General features: G+C 41.7%; 1 protein-coding gene across 1 annotated transcript in view; it reads right to left on the reverse strand.

The window, feature by feature from the left end:
* The window catches only part of CFAP299 (cilia and flagella associated protein 299), a 224,163-nt gene extending 199,332 nt beyond the window's left edge, over window positions 1-24,831 (reverse strand). Inside the window, exons 1-2 of the mRNA XM_065634790.1 lie at window positions 24,739-24,831; window positions 22,680-22,801 (exon numbers count right to left, since the gene is read on the reverse strand). Coding sequence (XP_065490862.1) covers window positions 22,680-22,801; window positions 24,739-24,831 — 215 coding nt within the window. The remainder of the gene's footprint in view (window positions 1-22,679; window positions 22,802-24,738) is intronic.
* Between the last annotated feature and the right edge of the window lie 598 nt (window positions 24,832-25,429).

A 25,429-nucleotide genomic window follows, 5' to 3' on the forward strand; every position in this document is an offset into this window, starting at 1 on the left:
CAGGGATGGAGGTGAGGCTGACTGGTCTATAGTTGCCCGGGTCCTCCTTCTTGCCCTTTTTGAAGACTGGAGTGACATTTGCCTTCTTCCAGTCCTCAGGCACCTCTCCCATTTCCCATGACTCAGCAAAGATGATGGAGAGTGGCCTAGCAATGACTTCAGCCAGCTCCCTCAGCACCCGCGGGTGCATCCCATCTAGACCCATGGATTTATGGATGTCCAGATTGCTTAATTGCTCCCTAACCCAAACCTCATCAACCAAGGCAAACTCCTCCATTGTCCTGCCTTCCTCTGGGGCCTCAGGGGTACGGGGCTCCTCAGGACAGCCTCCGGCAGAGTAGACAGAGACAAAGAAGGCATTCAGTAACTCTGCCTTCTCTGTATCTTCTGTCACGAGGGCACCCCCCCATTCATCAGTGGGCCTATATTGCCTCTAGTGTTAGTTTTATCTGCCATGTATTTGAAGAAGCTCTTTCTGTTGCCCTTGACCCCTCTCGCCAGGTCTAATACAAATCCATCTGAGAATAAGTCACTTGCAGTACAAGGAAAGAGTCCTGCCTACAAGCTTTGTTTGAAGACACTGAATCACAAAAACCCCAGAGCTACCACACTGCAGGAGATGAGAAACAAACTTGGCAGAAATCTAATACAAGTGTTTTCTTTTAAAACAAAATTCTTAGTACATCTGGCGACACAATTAAAATAAATACATGTATTGATAGTCCTCAGGGAGAGCTTTTTAGGGGAGAAAAAAAAGCAATTTCAGTGGCTCAGCTCAATATACCTTCAGAAAAAGCAAAAATACCACAAACTACCGAGAAGATCCCTTGTGAAGAATCAGGTCCTTCTAGAGACACCTAACACAGGAGTCATTTGAGAAAGAAGAAAAAGACTAACCTTGTAGTGCACAAATATTAAAATATAAATACACAAGCCTTTAAAAACCCATCACATTCTGAAATTGGGAAACAGTGTAATTTATTGTTTTACTTAATATTTATGTAATCACAAAAAACCAAAAGCTAACTGAACAGAATCCACTGAAGATAGAGAGAGAAGATTTTATATGTCTTAGATTGGGAAGCTTTATGTCACTCATCAAAGTTTAAATCAGTTCTTATTCACCTCCTACCTCCCATTTTCCACAACTCTTCTTAGGAGTTTGCACCTAACACTATTTTCCTATTGCAATGGTATCACATCATAACAAATCAAGACTTTGGCTTGAACTCACAGTCTCAAGGCAGATTTTACAAGAAACTCCTCTGCTTTTCTGTGCATTAGCCATGACAACATTTTTTCAGTAAAATAAATATTTTCCATAGTGAAATGCAGGTGCAAGGGAAAAAGTCAAGTACAGCACAGGAATATTTTTCAGGCTAAAGACAAATATAAATCTTCTAAGGTTTAGGTCTTACTCTAGTGCAATAAAAATGGTTTGGGGCTGTGTGACCAAAAATGCTTTATCCCTCTGACCAGACTCATAGCAAGTCATGGCTATAAACCTGCAAACTCAATCCATCTGTTCTATCTCTGAACTAGAACGTCAGCAACACAGAAACTAAGCTTCCAGTGTGAAACAATCTCCCTGTTCGTACACCCCTCTGAACCAGAAGACAAGAGCCTTTAAACAAAGCAGTGTTATACCTGCACAGACAAGGTGCAGCATGTCCTACCTTTGCATAAAAACCTGTACTTCAGATGGCTTGGTCATGGGTTACCATCACAGGACACCAGCTCTCTCTCATAAGGTCTAGGGCCATCCTGTACTGATATACAGTCCTGTGTTTCCTTTTAAAAGTAACTCCTCCGCCTCATAACATACATAGACAAGCAAGGGTTATACAACTGGAGATAAGACAGTTTAAAACTCTAAGCTTGTAGGTCCATGAGCCATTTCACCAGAAGACAGGTGAAGAGGAAGTTCTCAAAAGCACACACCTGAAAAAACTCCACTTGATATATGTCAGTTCATTGCCTTTGGGATTTTCAAAGCCTTTTTTCAGAAGTCCCACAAAGTTTCTGCCTCATTAAGCATTAAATTGCTTTTAAATCCTAGAGCTCCCATAGCACACAAAGTGAAGTTTTAATTTGCCCTCTCAACTCAGATTCACAATGAACATAAACTCTTTCCCTGGTGCACCACTCCACAAGTGGGGACGACCACAGAAAGGATACTTCTGCAGCCGCTGCTAGTCAACATGGCAAAGACAGGAACAAAATAGTTTTGTTTCACTAGGAGGAGGCAGCAGCCCTGAGCGACACAGGTAATCTAGTTATACAGTTCTCTTTGGCTGGAAGTACTCCAAATGAAATCACTCACTGTTTTATTACGTCGTACACTACAGTACTACAGATTTATGTGCACATCAAGATTCATCCATAAGAACCAATATCCTTGTACATTCCGACTTTAACGCAAATATTGCATTAACCTTCTTGGCTTCTTTCTGTAGTGCAATGACAGGGCAAATTGTTTAACCACTCTCTATATTTACAAAATAGAGTGCAGAGCTTCAAACAAGCCTTCCAGTTTGAGATGCACTGTCTGTCCAAAAAGAGTAACTTTGTGCCCAGGAATGAAAAACAGATGCATGGGCTGTTGTTGAGTTAGTACCTGCAATTAACTCGATTTCTGGCACTATATTAACACAGCAATCAAAAAAGTTTGGCCTGAAGATCTCATTAAGAGTGCAAAATCTATTTAACACTTTTTAAAAGGCTTCAATATCATTATCTCAAGGTGTGGCTCAAATAAAAAAGTAAAACCAATAAAAAACACAGATAAAAAGCTTGGATTTTGGTTTGGTTTTTTTCTTTTAAAAAATTCAGGTATCTGAAATATGTTTCTGTAATGCAAGTGAGTTCAATCTGCCAGTTTCTCTGGAAAATGAGTCAAGTATGTCTATGTTCTATGATAAAACAGCAAAATACTAAAGTTGTGGGACACAGAATATCGTTTTCAGGCAGAAGGTCAGCAAAATTTTGAAACAAAACCAAGAAGTTATTCAAAGCATTGCTTAAAAATAATAGTTGACCAGAACCTTCAATCACATACACACTAAGTACTAGTAATCGAGAGCTTAGCTAGCTTAAATTTACCACAAGTAGATCCACTTTTGTTTTGGAGAGCACCAAAGTACTTGAAGCTACAGTATAAAACACATCTAAGCACAGGCCAACAGCCAGGTCTCACTGGAGTACTACAACATGTTGAGCTCTCTGTTGCTGTGCTTCTTGCAGCTAAACAAAAAAGGCAGTTTTAAATCCAAGACATTTGAACTACTTTCACACGGCAGATTCGTAAAAATAAATTTGATATAAGATCTATTTTGTTTTGCAGAAGTATTTAATTAATTTTCAAGAATGAAAAAGGGTTGAATCAAAAACAAACATTATATAACCAATTTGTAAATAATAATCCCGCCATCTTGCCTTCATCCTTCTACACTGACAACATATGGCTTTGATGGCAAAGTTAGACAACTCTCTTCAACTTTTGTTAAAATCTCTTTAACCTTTATTGTGGTCCTCCTTTGCACAGAACCTAGTAACAAATGCCTTGTGGTGGCTCTTGCAGACAGTCTTTTCAACAGACCTGCTCATCTCACAGGCATTTGCCCAACTGTGGATAGCATCATCACTGTTCTCTCAAACAACAGAATTTAAGCCATCAAGATGAATGATCACTGTTCCAAGAACCAAAGCTGCAGATTTTAATGACTATTAATACAAGAAGTGGCAGCTAAACAGCGTCATCTGTCTCATTTCAGTGAGACAAGACCCTCTTCTCTCTAAAAACAGTGACTTAGCATGCAATACTGCTACTTCTCAGCCACATGCTTAATTTAAGCACTTAATTAACTCTTAAGCACTTAATTAAGTCTGGGGGAGTACTTACAGGGCCTAAGATCTAATGCTATAATGTGGCACACATACAGTAGCTCACTGTGTGTCTACAGAAACCATCATGCTACTATGGAATGTTTTCTTCTAGAAAACCCATCCATTACAACAGTTACATATCTGGCAAAAAAGCAGCAAATTACCTCAAATCCCATTATCTTCCTCCTTTCACCACATCCTTAACTTTTATAGGAAAAAAAAGTCTACAGTTCTTGGAGTACTTCCTGGAAATACAATAAAACACACTCTCCTTGGAACACACAAGGGTAGGTACTAAGGGCACAACACAGCCCGTACCCAAACCCACACATCACGGGCCTGAAAAGGGCACAGTCTTCAAACCAGGTGAACACAGCCAGTGCCACCTCCGTGAACAACTGGAGGATTAGCACTGCAGCACAGGACTGGCACTGCTTGTTCCTAACAAACAGCAAAGTGTGATTCACCACATGTTTCCCTCTGACACACCCCAGGAAAGTTTCTGCCGGGCAAGCAACCTTCAGCAACTTCAGTGCCTCAGCATCAACATGACTTCCAGCCACGCTTGCCAGAAAAAGGACAGGTCTCTTCTACACGCAGGGTATTGCTACAGCTCTGGTGCATCTCCACAACAGAACTGACAGGACAGCTTCCACATTGCAGTTAGCAATATTGTTGCAAAATAATCAACATTAATGCCACATCAACACTTCCGCTCTCTCTACATTGAGAAGAATTGACTGATCACTACAATCAAAACATCCCCTTGAGTTTAGCGAGAGCTGAAACAACCTCTGCTGCTGTGGAAGTTTATCTGTAAACATCTTTTAAATACCTTCAACACCTGCAGCCTTGGAGTAACAATCAAGTTGTTTTATGAAATGCCTGTACCCTTCTGCAACATTTCCTCTAAGCAAGCAATTAACTTACAACTATGTCGGCTCACTCAGAACCTTTTCCTCAATTGTTCTATCTAGCATCCTCTATTTATGTGCAGGATCTTTTGTGAGTGCAGGTGTATAAATAGAATAGCTTCAATTAATTTCAGTGTTGCCCACAGGATGTCTCTGATCAGAGGCTGTTGTGCACCTGCAGTAATAAAATACCAAGAGAGATAATGTACTGAATTTTAATCACATGTTGCTGTGTTACATATTACACTGTTTAAAAACGTTTCCTTTACTCCTGAGCTGTTTGTAAAAGTGTGTTACCAATTAAGTACAAATAGCCTGAGAAGTGATATTACAGTTCACACAGTTTGATTATAGTGACTAAGTGGAAAAAAGCAGCTTGATAGAAGCTGGTATTTTTCTTAAATGGCTAACATAATAATAGGATATTTTTTCATGAGCCATTGCAAGGGGAAAGAATCGCAGGTGGTTTAAAAACTCTTCCCACACTGTAATGCGATATTATTGTGTAGCCCAAAATGATTCACAATTCAATATAGAAGCTAAAATGAAAACAATCAGTGTGCAGGGAAAACGAAATTAAGATGCACATTAGTGGCAAGATGTTCCCAGAAAAACAATGAGATATTTCAGTCCTGCTTCTTTGTATATTCATGGAGACAGCCTGTGCCACTGCACACAGGTAATCTGAAAGAACATGTAAAGGGGAAAAACTACATGCTGGCTTTAAAGGCATTGCTTCTAAAATACCACCCCATTTCCACCAAATACTTTTTTCTAGTCAACACCAAGTACATGGACTGAATTTAAGGAAATACGAGTGTACACGAAAGGCCTTTACTGAAAAGGAGGTACAGAAGGAGAAAGACATGCTTTAGCATCTGGCTATAGCAGACATGCCAAGCTCCACACTTCCTCTCAGTTTCTTGGTTCACGTACAAAACCTGAGTGCACCCCTGAGGAACAGCAGGGCTGATTTTGCTGTGCTTTGGCAACTTTGCTGACTAGGATAAGAGGCTGGGACCAGAGCAGGTCTAGTGCTAGCTCCCCAATAGCTACTTCTCAGCCATATGCTTAATTTAAGCACTTAATTAACTCTTAAGCATTTAATTAATTCTGGGAGAGTACTTACAGGGCCTAAGATCTAATGCTATAATGTGGTACACATACAGTAGCTCACTGTGAGTCTACAGAAACCATCATGCTACTATGGAATGTTTTCTCCTAGAAAACCCATCCATTACAACAGTTACACATCTCCAATAGCAGGAGGAAATGCTATTGCTAACAGCCTGTGCAGGAATATATTGGAGAGTAAACTCCCAGCATTCTATTTTCCTCCCTCAGTGCCACAAAATTAGGGCCTTTACATATTGCTCTTCTCTCTGGTTAACCTGCAAACTGGAGTGTAAAATAAAATGCACTGTGCTTCTCTTGCTTTTCTGCAGGTATATGGTGAGCAGGGATAGGTTGTTAATCCGCAAATGGATCCATACAGAACTTTGCATATGCATTGAAAAAAATCAAGACAAAATAATCCAAATATGAGATACTCTTAATGCCTGTGAGATTACAATGCCACACTGTACAAGAATCAGTATCCACTTCAACTATTACAGTGCTAAATGGAACACAATTCCAGTATGGTCCACATGTCTTGAATTTTTTTCCATTGTAAAAATAATAAATGTAATGTCACTTCTAAACCTAAAACAGCCCTTGAAAGGGCTTCTCCTACAATTATTTGGGTCATAAATGCAAAAATAATGGTTGTTTAATCAGAACAATATATTTGGATGACAATTCTTGAACTATGGATGCCACTCATTACAAAGTATGGCAAGCAAAGAGGCATGTTCATGGGCACGTGCTTCTGTCCCCAAGCATGGGGATGTGAAAACAAGCCATCGCCATCCACACCCTTATACTGTTGCCAAAATACAGTCAGTGTGAAAAAATGACTAAAAAGAAAGCCGTTGGATTTGCAGCATACATTATTTCCTCTACTGGGGGCTTCAGAAGAGGCAAAAGCAAAGTTAACCACTGGGAAAGCATGTTAAAAATGAGCACATAAGTTGAAAAGGACAATGAATGCTGGTAGCAATGAAACACATACTTCAGGAAACAGCAGATGAAATTGGAAGAGATTACAAAAACAAATTGTCAGAGAGAAAACCACATAATCCAGCTGTCAAATCAAAGCAAACGCATTCATTCCCAACTTGGTTACTCAGGCAATAATGCTGATACACACTCAAGAATGCATTTCTCAGAAGTAGCTTTCCTAACCACTTCCACAGCACAATGGCAACTCGGAGAGGAAAAAAAAGGCACTTGAAAGCTGGCAGCCTGCTTTATTAACACTGATTTGGGTGAGATTGGAGCTATCAATGGAAATTTCATGATAGGTCTAATGGTTGCATAGAAACAGCTGCTAATAATAAATTATAAACTTGCATTCATTAGAAAATGGGAAACTTCTCCAGCTGAAAGGTTTCACTAGATACAAGTGATGTGTAATACTTTGTCACAACACAAGACAGACCTGTCCTTCTCTGGTTCAATTAACTCTGGAAATAATGAAAGGCCACATAATGGTGACGACACCTTCATCAGAAACAGCAATAAGTCATCAACCTAACATGCTACGAATACAAAATACAGTATCAAATAGATCCAATCAAGTTTTTCATTTTCACAATCACTCTCGTCCTTACAGTTACTGGGTTTCTCATTTTCTGGGCCAGTGTGCACATAACTACTGTTTAGTTAATTCCAGACTTGATCTAATCTTTTCATATACACCTACTACAATAACTACTGAAGTTTGCTACTACAGACAGTTAACATTCTCTTCATACAAAAGACTTAATGCTGTTCTGCACACACTCTTTAGACCAAACTATGCTCTAGAAACTTTAAGGTGAACTTCAGCACAGGGTAGTAAAACTAACTCACTTTAGCAACGGAAGTTTTTACTTACTATTATCATCATAAGTATGTTTAATCAACAACCTAGAACTTACTTCTTGTAAGGGCATGTAACGTATGGCTCATCTTGTTACTCTCTTATATGGAAAATCATCATCTTAAAAGCACCAAAACTCTCCTAAATTATGTCTTTTACCTCCTGTCATTTGTGTGGCAACATCACATCATTCATTGATTTCAGTCAGTGCCTGGAAGACATATTAAGGAACTTCAATCTATAAATAATATCTGTATCTCACACAATACAGTTGATTGCATTCTCTAATAGATCCAGTGACAACTTGCTCCTTAGGCGAAGGCTAATTGTTATGTGTGGCAATTCTCCTTTTCTCCTCCTTTTCTTGTTCTTTCAGGACTTCATAACTATTCCAGCTGCTACCTGCAACTTGGCAGTTTTCAGCACTGAATTTCACCAGTCTCTGTAATACCAGTCCCTATAGTCTAGTTAAATTCTTCAGAGATATTTTAACCTTCTCAGGCATTAACAGACATAACCAAAGGAGGAGTAAGGACTGAGCCGCCATGCTGTTGATCTTTTGCCCAGATTAAAGATTATTACTCCTTGTTCTTTTTAAGCTGGTTTAATGCATATCAAGACAGTTGCTTACTTTACTAACCCCAGGGAGAATTATTGTCAAAGACATTGGGAAAGTTTAAATACATTGTGTCAGACCACTTCTTTCCCTCTCAGCAATAAGTTAGAAGAATGGCAAGACATTAAGAAAATCCAATTTGTGCTTTGCCAAAACCATGTTGTTATGATATTTCAGGTGGTTTAATATTTATTCTGTGACCAACTTTATTTATTCTGTGACCAAGTCCTACTTAAAGACTCATAATCTGCAATTCTCTGCCTCTCCCTTAAAGCATTTCTAAAAAATGCAGTATTTACTATTCTCCATGGAGGCCGGATAAAAGTAGCTTTTAATGAAGGATGCCATAAGCTCCATCACTTCATTACTGACTGTTCTTAGAGTCCTGGGAATACACGGATTGGACTTCATGATACTACTTCGTAACATTCGTCACTTGTTTCCAGCACTTTTTTTTACACCATTGCCCATCTTCACTGCTAGAAAAAGAACATATCTTTCCTGTTGTATTCTGTAGAGAAACATTGTGGGACAGACTTTATTAGCAGTGTGTGTTACAACAGGACAAGGGGTGATGGTTTTAAACTAAAAGAGGGGAGATTCAGTCTACACATGAGAAAAAAAATTTTTACAATGAGGATGGTAAAACACTGGCACAGGTTGCCCAGAGTGGTGGTAGATGCCCCATCCTTGGAAACATTCAAGGCCAGGCTGGACGGGGCTCTGACTAACCTGATCTAGTTGAAGATGTCCCTGCTTATTGCAAGGGGGTTGGACTAGAGTTTTGAAGGTCCCTTCCAGCTCAAACTATTCTATGATTCTATCAATGAAAAAACATCATCTGCCACCTGAAAATTACTAGTTTATGTCATTATTCCAACTGTACTGTTCTGTAGACTATTTTTTCCCTACACTAATAAAATACATGGTTTTTATCTTTCCCATTGGCTATTCTCTTTTAAGCCATATTAGCCTCCCTCTGATATATCGATTGCTACAATTAAAGCTTTTGCTCACCAGCTTCATGTGTCCAAATTCAGCTGATTCTCCCTATACTGAAAAAGCCCTCAGATAACCAAATAAGCCAGTTTTGCAGGAACACAAGCCAGAGAACTGCAAGAGGCTTCAACCAAGGCCAGGGTCTTCTCCAGCTGCTGCTTGTACTACTGACAATCCCCTAGATCCCAAAGTGAAAGAGCAGTCTTTTCAAATATTCCCCAGGTTTCTGTAACTTCACCTCACTTGCAAGGACACCCCAAAGGCAGGTTATTGCAGGTAACTGGAGCAGTAGATATCCCCTTGGCAAAAAGGCCAATTACAAAGCAGATTTTTCTGATGCCTGCTGGAGAGTAAAGACAGGTAAACACTTAAGTATTCATTTCTAAGTCTGAGGTTACCATACAAATTAACTCTACTAAATACAGTGTAAAAACACTCAACAGCCTCGCATTTAATATGAAAACATATACCCAGGAAGCTTCTGAAATAATTGACTACATGGCAAAAAATGTAAGCTTGTTACACTGTGAATATACCTGGATAATCTGTATTAACCGATATTGCCACACCAATATTCCCACTATTTAAAAGGAAATATTTCATTATTAATAGCACTATGTCAATTGCTACTTTCCAGACCACTAAGAACGCTATCTGAAAAAGCTGCCTCTAGTAAACTGCTTCAAAAAAAGCCTGAAGATGGATGATGATGGATGCCTCTTGCTCCATAACCAGTCAAAGGCTACTATTAATAAATCACTCTCACCAAAAATAGAAAAGAAAAAATAAAATCTAAAGAGAGATCTCCTCAAGGCTAATGAGTGCTAGAAGTTTCAGGCTAACGAGTACTTCCTCAGGTTTTGAAAACCTATACAAGCAAAAGTAAAGAATATAAGACAAGTGCTTTTAGAAATTGGACTGTTTTACAACCAGGGTTGAGTGGACATAGCAATAAAAGTGACAAAAAGCAAGCACTTAGAGCCAAGTGCCACATCACAGAGAAGCAGGCAAAGATCTCTAGCTATGTATGAATCAAATCAGTAGAGACTAAGAATTTGTGAACAAGTGCACAAACATGACCTATTCGAAAAGAGCCAACGCAGCCTCTGTGAGGGGAATCCCGCCTTACAAATGTCAGAGTTCTCTGAAACAGTGTCAAGCATATGCATAAAGATCATCTGGTTGACACAGTCTAGTTGGATTTTTGAAAGCTCATCACTAAAGGCTTCTAAGGAACAAACGCAGTGGAGTATGATGAAAGGTCCTTTCTAGGACAAATGTTGCAAAAATTGATCATTTACTTCTATCCTCTGTTTTCTATCTTTTAAACAAAAGGACAATAAACACAGTGCTGGCTGGAAGTGTGCTGTTAAACCTAGGGAAGAGAAAGCTTGAGGATGTTCAGAAATTATTCAGTGTAGGGATGAGTTGACACCCTAACAAGCTATAAAATGACTTCATGAAACTTTGTGACTGGACCAAAGGACAATCAATGCAGAAAAATATTAACAGATGTCTATGGTGAAAAAAAATAAAATCCCACCTTCATAGATGAAACTATAAGCTTCAAACTATTATCGTTCAGGAATGAAATCTCTAGATTATGATACACAGTCTGGGCTGTTGCAACTACTTCCAAGTCAGTCTTTTTTGTTTAATTGTTTCTAAGTTTTAGATCCTTATTTCAAAGCCAACCAAAAACAAAGAACTTGCTGGCTACTGCATACCACATCCTTAAGAGTCCAAAGAATGTGCAACTCAGCTATTTACAAATTTATTACCCTGATGTAACATGGACATTCATGTCTCATGGCCTTCCAGTTACCAAACTGAATCATAATTCAAAAAAATGTAAAATTTTAGTCTGCAAATACTGTAACTAAAAAATATTATGAACACAGAAGAAATAAGCTAAAAGGTTTTAGAATTTAAGTTATCTTGCTAGAAGAGAAGCACAGCATTCGTGCTACAGACAGCTTCCTATCTATATCTAGGGAAAAAAGGTAGCAGGGAACGTGGCTTTTCTATAGCCATGTTTTGTAATTTGATTCAAAGAAAAATATAAAGCACTTGGCAACGACAGATTTATTCCCTAAACTGCAATGACTTAAATCCCTCAATTACCTCCTGTCTTCACTGAAAAGGGCACACTGAGGTCCTAGACTTTTAACATAACACCAGACAGAAACCAACCCAATCTTTGCCGGGATTCAAAGAGAAGAACAATAGTGACAAGACAATTGGAGGCAACATGAGTAGACAAAATTCAGTTGTGGCATGGGAATGTGTGAGGAGGAAGAATCCAGCTGTAACAAACACACTGCTGCCAAGCCCTCTCCCTCAAATGGGGAGGATACCAATGGCTGTTACCACGATTCGGCATGAGATGATAGGTGCACAAACACTCAAACAGCAGCAAATGCCCTGCAGGAGCATTACAGAGAATCTCTGTACAGCACAATTTAAAAAGCAGGAGAAAATCTAGCCACTGAAGCACTAGAGGAAAGTTCCCCTCATGATTATGTGTGGAAAACCACACAAAACTCAAGATCAATAGGGCTCCTAAAACACCTACTACCAGCTCTTGTCTACTACAGTTCAAGGGTTTCACATACATACCCTAGCTACTGTTTTCCTGTTTGTTTTTATTCCAAACAGCTTTAACAGCAAGTTTGGGGTTTCTTTTTAAAATCATTCATCATAGTAACCTTGTTCTTTTACTAAAGGTAAGAATCCACATGCTGGTGCCAAACCTGTTGTTTGCTTTAGGAGAAGCCTGCACACAGCTAAATCTTGGATATGCAGACAATTATAATCATTTGCCTTTTAGAAACTAACATACTGAATTCTGTGACAATTCAGGTACTTCAGTTGGAGTGTAGAGAATTACATCATGTGAAAATAGGGTGTTATTTGTCATGCACAGCGCGTCTCAAATTTGTACAGAGACTAATACAAGTAGTCTCCATTTTGATGTTACTATATAATTTGGTACACGCATCTTCCACATGCGAGCCAGTCCAATCTGACAATTCATGCTATTCCCACCAACTTTGCAACTCTCTACAGGGTTGTAAGCCAGAGAAAAATTTAGCTTTTTTAGCACAGCACTCATACAGTTTGAAGAAACGCAGCAGAATGTCTTAGAGCAGATTTAGATCCTAGAGGATGAACTAGACAAATATGTTGTAAACATTCCCAAAAGCATGCATAGCTACATTGAGGTGTTTTCTGTGTCTGGAAGACACATGAAGATATGCAATTCCTCTTCCAGAAGGCACCACTAACCAACAGACCGAGTTCTCAGGTGAGGAAGCACTGTTCAGTCCGAGCGCTACATCCGTTCAGTAGGAACTGAGCGATGCTGGCTACTATACCTTTACAAGGATGTGCCCCAAGTGGGTGCCAGGTCCCGCACCTGAAGAATGCAAACATACCGTCGAGCTTTGAGCATCAAAACCTCTCAACATGAAACACTGAGGTCCCTGAGATCCTTAAGCAGATCTGCATTCCAAAGAAATTCAGGGTTTGTGCAGCCAAGACAGCCAGACATTGAAACATTTAAGTGAGTAGCGTTGGCAGATCTTTAGCTTCTGTACATGTATTTGGGAAAGCCACTTCCTTACCACAACAGAGCTCCTGACAATACCTTTTTCATGACTTGCCATTCACTGCGTTGGAGGTGGCCAGGCAGAAAATTCTGTCTAGTCCTTAGTGTGGGCCTGCAGTTCTCACTTTACTTTGGTGCAGAGAAACATTTCAGCTCAGAACTACTCTTTTGCAAAAGATTGCAATCCTTGATATACTTCAGAAGAGGAAAGCTGCTTTGTTTTTTACTTAATAGAGAACTCCAAAACTTGAGCTCTTTGAAGATGTGTGTTCACGTGGCACATTAGCAGGAAGAAGCTGGAAGAAGGTGCAGACATTTGAGCATCCCTGCCTTAGGCAAAGTTATACCAAAAGGAAATACATATCAAATTCTTTTAAAACATTTCTCTTTTCTAGGTATTCAGCTCATCTTACCTAGAGTTTATGCCTTTTTAATATCTATCTTGCCCAAAATAAATCTGAACCAGCAGATTATGAACTGCAGGAGTCCACAGGCAAATCCAGTTCCCAGAATGCAGTTTCATTTGCTTGAAGATTACCAGCAAGATAACAAACCATCCCTCTACAAAGAAAATACTTTTCCGCACCTACTTAAAGACATTTATTTAATCCAAATATTTTCCCCAAACTATCCACAATTTGTAAAGAAAAAATTGTAAAAAATATGAGGACCAATTTATTCTTAAGCAAAGAACGCTGATTATTGCAACAGAATTCCAGGTGAAAAAACATTTCTGTTAGTGTAACAAATTCGCTGTGTAGAGTAGAAAGCTACCCAAACACACCTGGACCTCTTCAAAAAACACTTAATATTGTATTAAGGGCATTAAAGATGTAACACTTGAAATTATCAAAGCCTACGCCCAACTTGGGGGACAACTTTCACACACAGTGAACTGAACAGTCCCCAGATCTAAATACATACCACTCAAAATTTATATTAGATATATGTTCAGCTTCTTAGCTTTTTCAGAAGCGTATGCCATGGCCTTTATAGTTGGGGCTGGAAATCCTTACTTAGTCTTCTATACCATATTTTGATTTGCTGGAAAGTAAGCACATGTGCTTATTTCTTTGAAATGTCAGTAGGAAATCATGTGACCTATCAATTTGTTCCTCACTGCACCACTTAAAAATAATTAAAAAAAAATAAATAAATCACAAAATAAAGAGCTTATTACAGTACCATCTTAAAATGCCAAGTGATGGACAGAAAGGTGGAGAGCTCTTGTTCTTTCTGTTTTCCCAATCCTGGACTGGAGATTTTATGACAGATAACATATTGTCCTTGCAGCCATCGAGGCTCCTCTCCTCCCTTCAGCCTGATTGTCTGACTTCTGAACGACCAAAGGCACTAGCAACTCAAAACTTTCAGTACTCATGCACCCAGTATCAGTATGTACACCTTCACGTTATATTTTCTGCCAAACATATCCATATAGATGTTTTCACTTCCCTCCCAAGTTTAGGAAATTTCCTCTAGGTCTACATTTATCAGGGAGACCAACCAGGTGACATCTGTTGAGGGAAACAAAAAATAATCATTTTGTTGCTCATGATGACTCAAATGTTTCCTAGATCTGTGCAAGAGGTGTACACTGAAAACACTTCTTGGCACACTCATTTCCTACGGTATTAGACACACCAGGGGAAGCAGAAAGAAACTGGTCATTAAACGGATCTCTACTGTCTCAGGTTACATTCTGTGTCTTTTTCACTTGAGTACGTAGCCATCATGAGTTTGGAAAAAGTCCAGGAAGAGCGACTGGAGCTAATTTAAGTGTCTACTTGTGCCTGTGGAATCCCTAATAAGCTTACTGATGCCTGTCCTATCCCACTCAACTTGAGGCTAATTAAACAAAAATAAGGACAGTCAATAAAGTGTCAGCATTTATTTCTTTCCTTACCAGGACATATAATAAAAGAAAAAAGCAGCATTATGGTTACATGACCATTTAGAGATTTAGAGTTGCTATTTGCACCAAAGTGAAGACTGGAGGTAGACCTAAGAGGTTTTAGTTTCCTAAAGAGAGCCCTTGTTTATAAGAGTGTGGAAAATCACTAACCGAGAGACAGACATAGGTGGCAAGATAAAACAGGAAATGCAGAAAAGTTTTAAATATCAGAAGGGAAGAAGTCCAGGATTATCAGCACCTAGAATTGTACTAGTTGGTAGCATCAACACTAAGACCTAACCAACTAATTCATCTCCTAGTATCTTCTGCAAAATATTACCCTGTGGGCAAGCAATTCTCAAGCCCACTCCTTTGTATGGCTGGATCTTAGGAGTTTAAAATCATGACAGAAACAGAAGGAGCTACCAGATCTCTATATCATGAGCAAATTACTGTCAAAGAGTCAGTCTTCCAGTAAGAGTGGGAGTTGCATTTGTCTCCTTCCTTCATTAGTCTGAGAAAGCGCAACTTCACACTGAATTGTTGAGACAAAACATGCTGCTATTTTAACAGTAGAACAAGCAATAAAAATTCAGAGAAGGGAAAAAACCTGGTCTCAGTCCTGCTGTTAGGTTTAGGGTCAGGAATGGGTCAATCTTCCCCTTCCCACTAAGGTACTAGTTTAAAAGACTCCGAGGGAGGGTGTGAAGAAGAAGAGAAACAGGGAGAGAACACAAATATGTCCAAAAAAGCTATTTTGCTGGGCCAGAAGGGCCACCATGGAACATTCTTAAGGCAGTTCCAGATTGCTTTGAATTATTGAGACGTGCAAGCTTCAAAAAATTCAGCTCAGCAAAGCCTTCCAACATTGATATCAATCTAAATGTTATCTATACATTATGGGCTTATAAAAATGGGGAAGAAAAGTAAAGCTCTAAGATATTCCTGCTGTGGATTTTCTTGCACATTTTCCAATTCTTACTCATTTCAGTTGAGCCAAAAAGCAGACTGTCAGCCACATGACTCAAGCTGTTCAGCCTCTAGTCCCAGCAAGCACTAAGAGCACTGAGGCACGTTGATATGAAATATAATTAATGATTTTTTCCATAACTTCATGAAAAAATACTATGAGTGCTTAGTAATAGGCAGTGGGGGAGATTTGGCAGGGGACAAAACCAGGAGTGGCTCTAATGCATCTGCAGAGACTTGGTTCTTCAAAGCTTAGGAGGAAGTTAGCTGGTTAATTCACTGGAAACTGGGTGCCCAGCTGCTTTCGACACCTTTCAGCATTTCAGCCTAGGAATGAGTAGGTTCACTCCATATTTTTAATGTTACCTAAAAAGCCACGAATGCTTTAAACAGCTACCCCTCAATCCAACCTTGGCTGTAAGACACTGGCCCACCCATCAATCTGAGAGCACCACACATTCCCCACGTCCTTCCACTGAAGCGGTTTGGTGCACTTGCTAGTACAGACTGTACCTTTCCCGCTCCTCTTCTCAGTGAAGGTATAGTCCATGCCAAAGTTGAAATTCATTTTATAAACTAAAATGAGAAAGGTGGGGACTTTCATACCACTTTCCTCCAAGATCCTCATGTGTATTAAGAGAAGGTCACTTTCTGCACTCCTTCAAGAATCAAGAGATTCATCTCTTCCTGCTTCCTCCCTCTGAAGGAATATCCGTGTAATACCCAGCCACAAATGGATTTGTACAAAGGAAGGATTCTCATAGAACTTTCAACCAACAGGTTATTATTTAACTCTTGAGTGTCTTCCCTGCAGTCACAGCAAAGCCCATGAGGCTTGTGCTGGGTACAGAGTCACTCTAGCAGAAGAACCACAAAGAAGATTTGAATAAAAAAATAAAACTGCAGATTCAAATCCTAGATACTGAAGGAAGGCCTGCTTTCAGCAGATTTCTTTTTTTTCCTTCAGTACACAAGAAAAGCCTTTAGACCGCATGTACACACATGTTAAAGTCCCTAACCAAGGATTTTGCTTTAAAGGTGTTTCACTTAATATTGTAGACATAGAATTGCTTTGGGATTTGGCATTTCCTGCATCTCCAATCACTGAAGTACATTAAAAGAATTAGGCTACCATTTAGTGCAGAGCCTGGAATTTTAATTCTTTTCATTATATTTCAGTGGGATCACTTGCAATACCAAAACCCAAAGCAATACTATAAAAAAGAAAAAAGCAGCAATAGTCTGTCTCTCACTTTTAATATTTTGTTTTATTGGCCTGATAAGAACGCATTAAAGAAAGAGAGGACAGCCAAAGACCTATTCTTGACCCATGTACCAAAATAATCTATTTTCCACATGGTTTGTAAAATCAATATATTTTAATTAGACCTGGTTGCTTTTCTAAGAGAAACATTTGTACACATAAAGACATCTCCAGAAGACAGAGTTGTTTCTGAGCCCACGCCCTCTGGGTAAATGATCAGAGTAGCAGCACAAAGGTATCAGGTGCCTGAGAGAGACAGGTTGAAGTTGGCTGTGTTTGGTGAGATACTCAAGGAAGATTTGAAAGCAAATTGCTCTGCAACTGTCTCAAGCCTAGAGTTTGCAGAAATGAAATGAGCTCTCCCTTCTGCTTCATTCTTTGCTTTCTCTGATAAAGGGGCAGTCTGTAACCTGAATCAGGTTATGCAGAATATGAAAGAGAAGATGGTAACATCTGTTCAATGGTTTAACAAATGCCCCTAGGAGGGCTGGCACCAAGGTTTCATTCCCTCCTCTGGCTGATGGAAGTTAAAAACAGGCTTTCTGTAATATTGCCCAGGAGCAAAACCCAGCTTTGCCATTTGCTGTTCTGCTCTCACCCTCTTAGGCCACCCCATGGGGCACTTGCATGGAAGGAATACTTCTGGGTTCCTGTCCATGCTCCAAATGCCAGCGCAGGTGTCTTAAGCCACAGAAAAGCAGCCCTGGGAGTGATGCTGGAGCCTGGGACACCTTCCCCTTCTCAAGCAAGCATCCTGATTGACAGGCTAACTAGTCACCCTCATACTACTTCTAGGAGGGGGGAAAAAAAAAAAAAAAGAGAGAGAGAGAAAGGGAATTTTATGCATGAAATTGACCCATTTCAGAGGACAAAGCTGCAGCATTCCATTCCAGAGAAGCTTGTAGCTGGCCATTATTCTTGGATTTCCTGGGACAGTGCTGTAAATATCCCTGCATACCTGCACAGAGGTAGCTACGGAGCATTTCTAACACCTGCCCTGATACTCCAAATTTAAGCAGCAGCCCTTCCTGCAGAGGAAAACCTAAACAAGGATGGTTCCGTTTGTTTGGTTTGTGTTTTTTCCATTGTCACAGTCTACTCACACCACTGTGCAGTCAGGCGAGATCTCAAGGGCTGTGAATCTTAAGTAGAGAGAGGCCTCTCCTGGTTACATCAGGTAAGGCACCAAAACACTGAAGCAGAGAGATACACAAGGTCCCCATCCTACACATCCTCCCAGTTTCAGCCACTGCTCCTTTGACTGCAGGCTCTAGTAATTCCTTGTGCAGAGACAACTCATAGCTACAGAAACCAGGCCAATGACAGGGGCAGTGCCAAAGACACCTGTTCAACATGGACATCAGTAGAGCAGGAGTTGAAATGGAAGTGATGTACAGTATTTGGTGTTGCTTAGTACTAAATCTTGCAGGTAGAGAATACTCATGTACCATTGAGAAGTCACTTCAAATCCATGTTGTAAAGTACTCTAGCTCCCTGGTAAGCAGAGGCCATGGTAATCCCACAGTAAAAGGCAGGTATAGGTGCACTAGAGATGTCAGGGAGCCCATTGAGCCCAGACCCAGGCTTTGAAATGCGAAAGCACTTATGAACTGCTGCTGCCTCAGATAGTTTGATCAGAAGAGGAGCTTAAAGCATCATAAGGCAATACTGGACAATTGACAGTTGTTTCATTATGTCAGCCAGAGGTTTTTTTTATTCTATGCATGCTCAGCTGAAAAAAACCCCACAGCTCTTCTTAAACATCAATGCTATACAAGTTACAGAAAGCTTATGAAGAACACGAGATTTTTCCACCTCCATCATTCTGGACAACAGAAAGAATAAAGAATCTGGTACTCATTTAGAGATGACCCAATAAAAAACACCCTTATTCTTTATTTCCAATTCGCCTCTGTCAAAGAAAATAAAAAACAACTCTGGGCTCAACCCCCTTCACTTCAGATCCCGAAGAAACACACATATATCCTTGTTGCAAAAAACAGATGGTGTTTCGTGCTTCTATCTGATTCTCGAAGTCTGTGGTACACTGTTATTTATGATCTTGCTTCTTTGTTCTTACCAAAAAAAGCTCATACCTAACCCTCTGATGGTGCCCCTTTTTTGTGGAAAAGCACAAAGTATTTTAAGGGAACTACTCTTACTTCTATCTACTTTCCCCTGACAACTTTCACTTGACTTCAGATGCATCGCTAAGACCAGAAAAGTTAAGACTGCTTCAAAAAGAGTCAAGAAGAGGAACTAAATGCACTGCCTCCAGCCCACCCAAATCCATTTTCTGCAACAGGTACTCAACTTATTTTTACCATTTCTAAAAGAAGTGCTACCAATCCTACCAAGTACACGCCTTAACTGATAACACTATTTAGCTAAGCAAGAGGCATTTGGAAAACAGAGGTAAGGATTCAGAGGAAAACCACACTACCATCCTAGCCACTTGAGGGAAAAAATTGGCCCTTCTGATGAGGAGTTTTGCAATATGGTGTAATACATAACTACTCTGAAGCTCATTTTTTCAAATATTAGTCAAGATGAGCCTTCCCACACACGAAGACAACTTAGCTCTTGAGCTAACCCTGACCACTACATTTAAGCAACAACTACAAAAACAGAGAGGCGCTGTAAGAATGACCACCTTCTTTGTGCTCACCTTTACTACTGCTCTAAATCGTCTACTGAATTCGGTCTTGTTGATTTGTCGCTACTCCATAGGAAGTATTTTGTTGTAGTTAAGAGGACACTTCCCACTTACTAATCATTCCATGAGGCTATTATATTTCCTATAAATTACAGGTTTCTGTGATTGTTCTGTGATATAGTTGCAGCAGTAGAAGGCATGGCAGTAAAAGGTTACCAACTAATACTGTCTAAGTTAAGTGTTCCTGATCACTGACAGATGAATTTTACAGATAAAATGGGAGTTACAGAAGCCTACAGCAAACATGGTAGCTATGCATAATACCCAGTGGCACCCCATGGAGGCAAAATGCAGCAGAGGTATATATATATATTATGGCTTTTCACTTATTTTAATACTTTACAGCAACTGGAGCTCGAAGTTGTTGCTGTGCAATACCAATGGCGTACAGCATTCCTTATGGCTCGGTGTGTTTATATCAGTAACACAGTGGAAAGCACTCTGGCTGTGGGAACACCATTGCTATGAATATAGCCACTTGCAGGTATTTCCAAAACCACTAAGCACCAGTTTGTTTGCCATAGAGAACACAAAAGGTCACCAGCTAACTCCTCTGTGTTTTAACACAAGCAACCCCTCACTGTATGAACCTCCTGAGCCATATATCCCAACCTTTTATTTTAAAGGCTCAACATTGTTTTTCATTGATGGAGGAGATTATTGTGGATGGGAAACAGCCCTGTCAACCCTCTTGTATGGGACAGCAGTGTCATAGCAGTAGGTGGGGCATGGAGAGGAGCATCAAAGCAGAAATCCTGAAGACACCTGCCTAAGGAGTTTGCTTCCATATGCAAAAATAATTTAGGTGGTCAGAATTCACCGTGAGAGTTTCTGAGACCTGTGCAGCCAAGTCCAACTCAAGGAAATATTTTGCTGCTCAGAGAGAACCACAGATACATTTCTGCAAGCAGACAATTCAGAAGCCCTAACAGCAGCAACATCTGACACATTGATAATCTGCTCACCTAAATGCAGTTAAAATAGGCCACTTAACCCTATGAATCAGCCCTGACACCTCCAAACTAATGGGAAACTGAACAAAGAATAACCAAACAAAAAAGGACAGTAGGACAGAATACCCACTCACGACATCAAAGAGAGATGCAACTGACTCTGCACGCAGAATCGGAATTGCTAGAAGAGTAACTAAAAATGTTCACGGTTTAGAAACACACTTTACAAGAACATTACAAGACCAACCAGTCAGCCATTTGAGCTCAATTCTTACTCTCCTGATGTCATCAGCACTGTCACCATCAGCCTCATCTGGTTGCAAAGTACATCTTGGCATGAGCTACCAAATCTTACAAGTCTAAACATGTATTAAAACCAAACAAACATGGTCTTTTTTGTCTTTATTCAAATAATTAAGCCTTTGATTTTGAAAAATTAATTTATCCATATAGTGAGATGAACAGTTAATTCTTAAAAAAAAAAAAAGCCACCTTATGCCTGGAATTGAAGTTTGATGCAGGATTGTACATGAAGCATAGCAATAACTTAACTACACAGCACACATGTTCTCAGCCCACAAATACTACGAAAGACATTTGATACATGTTGTTAAACTGTTAAATGATAATTTCACAATAGCAGGAAAAGCACCACAGGAGAATAATACCCCTCAGTGGCTACACTATTCACCAACCATGCTGATAAAGTATTGTAATAATGTTACTTAGCTTCATGTAGCAAGGCACCAAAAAAAAAATGTTCCCTACTCACAGGGATTGTTTGTTTATTTTTCTCAAGAGGCTAAGAAAAGAAGAAAGCACAAAAGTAAACAGCTAAATGTTTTAAGATCTGCAGAATGGTTAAACAGAGTACAGAAAGTGTAAAAATAAAAAGGTAGGAGAGCTTTACTGCAAAGCAGTGAATTATCAGTGGAGTTTTTGTGGAAAGCGCATGCTGCAGCTATATACGCTGTAACAAGTATGAGATTGGCAAATGCCAAAACAAAACCAACTAACAAAAAGCCTAAAAAAATAACATATGCATATGCTTCAGCTTCCTTTGTCAGAGACTTTTGGAGAGAAAAATCAACTCTTCTCTCAAAGGCTTTTGGAAACAGAAACAAAATAGTCCACATAAAAGAGCAGACACCTCATAACACTGTCCAAGGAGACCATCATCCTGTCTAAGCCATTTAAAACTCTTCCCAAGTGCTAGTTCTCACAGATCCTTGTGTGATTTGCTTCAGCTACCGTATGTAGTGTGCACACTCACAGCAATCTCAGTCTCCCTGATCTCAGCAAACACTCGCAAGGAACCAAGTACAAACTTACCCATTGCTGTGCACAGGAAAAGAACTCTAGACTACATGAATAAGCTCAGTCCTCGAAGCCTAAAAACTGATCAGCAAAGAAAGAATATTCTCCATTCTCATATGCCATCCCTTTTCCATCAGCATGTTTTCTGTCTTGTACCCATCAATCCCAGAATTCTCAAGTGTTATAAACCACACATTTCTTGGCTATAACTTTGAAAGGATGATCCAAGTATTAAAGCGCACTAATTTGTAACCAAGTAGCAGTATTTAGGTGTCTCAAACATATCTACCACCTAAGAACATAGTTGCCTCATTTCTCTTAGATATTCATAGTATTGGAGCCTCGGTGAAGGGTGACAAGAAAAAAACCAGCACTCCCTGCAGCAGCCCTGACATACAGAACTCAGCTTTTGAGGACTGGTAGCTTGTGGTACAACACTTGTTTAACCCCGGGAAGGAAATCACTGGAAGCTGCAAGGTCGTGATGCAGACATGGTCCCCGCTCCAGAAAGCTCCAGGGCAGGTGCCTAACAAGGTGCACCGAGGGTGTGGAGGGCCCCGGGCGGGCAGGCACTTACTTCTGGGGGGCCACCGCCGTGAGTTCCGCGGCCACCGCCCTGGCCTCAAACTCCTCTCGCTGCAGCACGTTCCCGCAGCCGCGGAAGCCCAGTTCCACCAGCTGCCGCCCCACCTCCTCGCTCTGAGGGAAGGAAAACATAGGCAGAGAGCTCGGTTAGCGACGGGACAGTGGGGACGCGCCCCCCGCAACTCCCGCCGCCCCCGAGCACCGCCAGCCAGCGCCAGCGGAGGGCGCCACCTGGCGGCCCGGCGGTCAGTCGGTCCTGGCGCCCTCGCGGCTCCAGGACGGTCCCGGCCCAGCTCCGGTGCTCTCTCGGGGCCCGCGGGCACACACCTCCGCTCCGAGCCGCGGCTACCCGCCTCTCCGCGGGGGCCGCACCCCGCGCCGCGGCCAGCAGAGCTACTCCTGCCTGCCACCGGCTTTGGTGTCACAATGGCAAGGCAGCTCTAGCGGGACAGTCCTGGGTGACGCGACCCGAGAACGTAACTCAGGAAAGGGGAAGGTTCATCTGCATAACAGCTGCTCGAAATCAGCTGTGCTGGGGCAGCCGGGAGCTGCTCATCAGGCGGGGCTGCAGCTCTGCCTCACGCAAGCCTAAAGACGACTCACAAGGACAGCAATGCTAGATGTCTGAGCACCATCTCACCAGAGAGGTTTGGGTACTGGGGGTGCTCAATGCTACTGCAGCCCCTGGCATCCCTGCGACATCGCAGGAAGCAACAACCACAGCTCAGCAGCTGAAGCCCAGCAGTTTCTTTCCCATCTTCCTCTACCTGCACCACATCTAGGAAAGGACATGTGTTCCTCTTTTTATACCTCAAACTGGAAACCAATTCATGAGTTTTAATTAACTTTCACACAGGAGAGTAGTGCTGACAAGTTAAGTGCTGGGGCAGGAGATGGCTGAGCTGGAGGTGAGGTATTTCCTCCCAAAGCCAGGGCATCTGATGAGCCCTGAGAGGCAAAGCACCCCAGGAAATAACACCTGCTGCTTCCACCCCATCCAGCCACTCCAGCCAACTCTTCCCAGGCTGCAGGAAGGCTGCTAGACTACATCCTGATTTCTTAAAGCCAAATGGAGATAGGCAGATGCTTACTAAGAGCAAATCTGTACACTATAGCAACTGGTTTCAATACCACCTGCCTACTAAGTGTGAGACAGAAAACCTTTTGCGAGGTTTCCCCAAAGTGTTTTCCACCAAGCAATGTGCACTATCATTTTTGAGGTCAAAATCTTAGTAGTCAGCACTCTTCAAATACCATTGTGATGTGACTTGTTCCGACTATACACATCCCTTGGAGTGATTCACACTAAAAATCATGGTTAGTAAGCAAAAGACCCGTGCAAGATCTTCCCAGTTTTGGTTAACAATCAAGCCAGTGCCAGCTTGAAGCTGCCTTTACATGTCAAAGCCAGCCCTACTGTCTTCATATCATACCTCTAGACAGACAAGGGCGTTTGTTGCCACATTTTGTTTCTCTGGGTGAGTATCAACAGTCAACACTACAAACCAAACAGCACTTCACATTAAAGGCTTTACAGTCCAGACCTGCACCTCAAAGCTTTTTCATGAGCAGACCACTGTTCCAGCTAGCCCCTCTGTCAGGCCAGCCATGCACAAACACCACAGCATGTCCCCCTGCTTCACAGCCACCACGCTGTTCACTGACTTCAGCACAGTTAGGGGGGGTCTATCTGTAGGTGAGAGCTGCACCACTTTTCTGTGGAGACAGTTTGTGCAGCGGAAAGCAGGCCAGTTCATTCCCTGAGGATGTGGGTTTTATTAATGAGACAGTTGCAGTTAACGAGCACAGAAAGCTTCGCAAGGTAACAACGTGCCTGACTCCCGTCAGGAGCTAATTAACGACCTGCCACGGCAAAAACTCAGACCTTTCCCACTGTGACTGCTTCCTCCGAGAGCCCAGGCCCGCGGCCCACAGAGGGGCCTTCCCCACCACGGGCACACCGGGACGGGGCAGCCTACCCCAGCTGCTCTCACCGGGGGAGGCCTGGGCCCAGCCGGCAGCACTGAGACAGCGTCCCGCCTCCCACCGACCTCCAGATAGTACACGTCCAACGCCGTCAACTGCGACTCCAGGTACTCTTCGTAGGTGCGGAAGGACAGCGCGGGGGGCGCGGCCGCCGCCATCCCGCCGCTCCGACCGCGTCTGTGGTAACGGCCGGGACGGCGGCACGTGCCGCCCAGTCCCGCCCAATCAGCGCTGGCGCGGCGTTCCCCGGGCCGGGGAGTTGCAGGCGGGCGGGTCTCGGCGACACACACACCGCCCCCCCGCCCCCGCGGGTCACGGCGGCACGTGCCCCCCGGGGAGCGGGAATGGGGTGCTGCTTGGGTTTTTTGCTTTGGGGTTTTTTTTTTGCTCTTGGGGGTTTTTTGATGCTTTGAGGAATTTTCTTTTTTGCGGGGGGGAGTTAGCACTGCACATCAGAGTGGTGCAAACTGTTGGGCGTGAGGGTGCAGCAGCTGGTGCTCGGCCTCTGCTGCAGCATTGCATGGGGCCAAAGAGACTGGAACCAAGGTGTCACTGGCAAGCAGTGCAGCCACAGGACATGCAAAAGCAAATGAAAGTGGGAAAACCAATTTATCCTGCACCCCTGTTTCCCTCCCTGCCCCATTAATGCAAGCACATGCAGCCTTTGCTGGAAACCTCCAGAGGCCCACCATGCTGGGCCTCATATGCTGATTTTTTAAGATGTGTGGTTGTCTAGTTTTAGGCCACTCTTCTAGT

The sequence above is a fragment of the Caloenas nicobarica genome, chromosome 4 (assembly GCF_036013445.1).
Source record: "Caloenas nicobarica isolate bCalNic1 chromosome 4, bCalNic1.hap1, whole genome shotgun sequence".
NCBI lineage: Eukaryota > Metazoa > Chordata > Aves > Columbiformes > Columbidae > Caloenas > Caloenas nicobarica.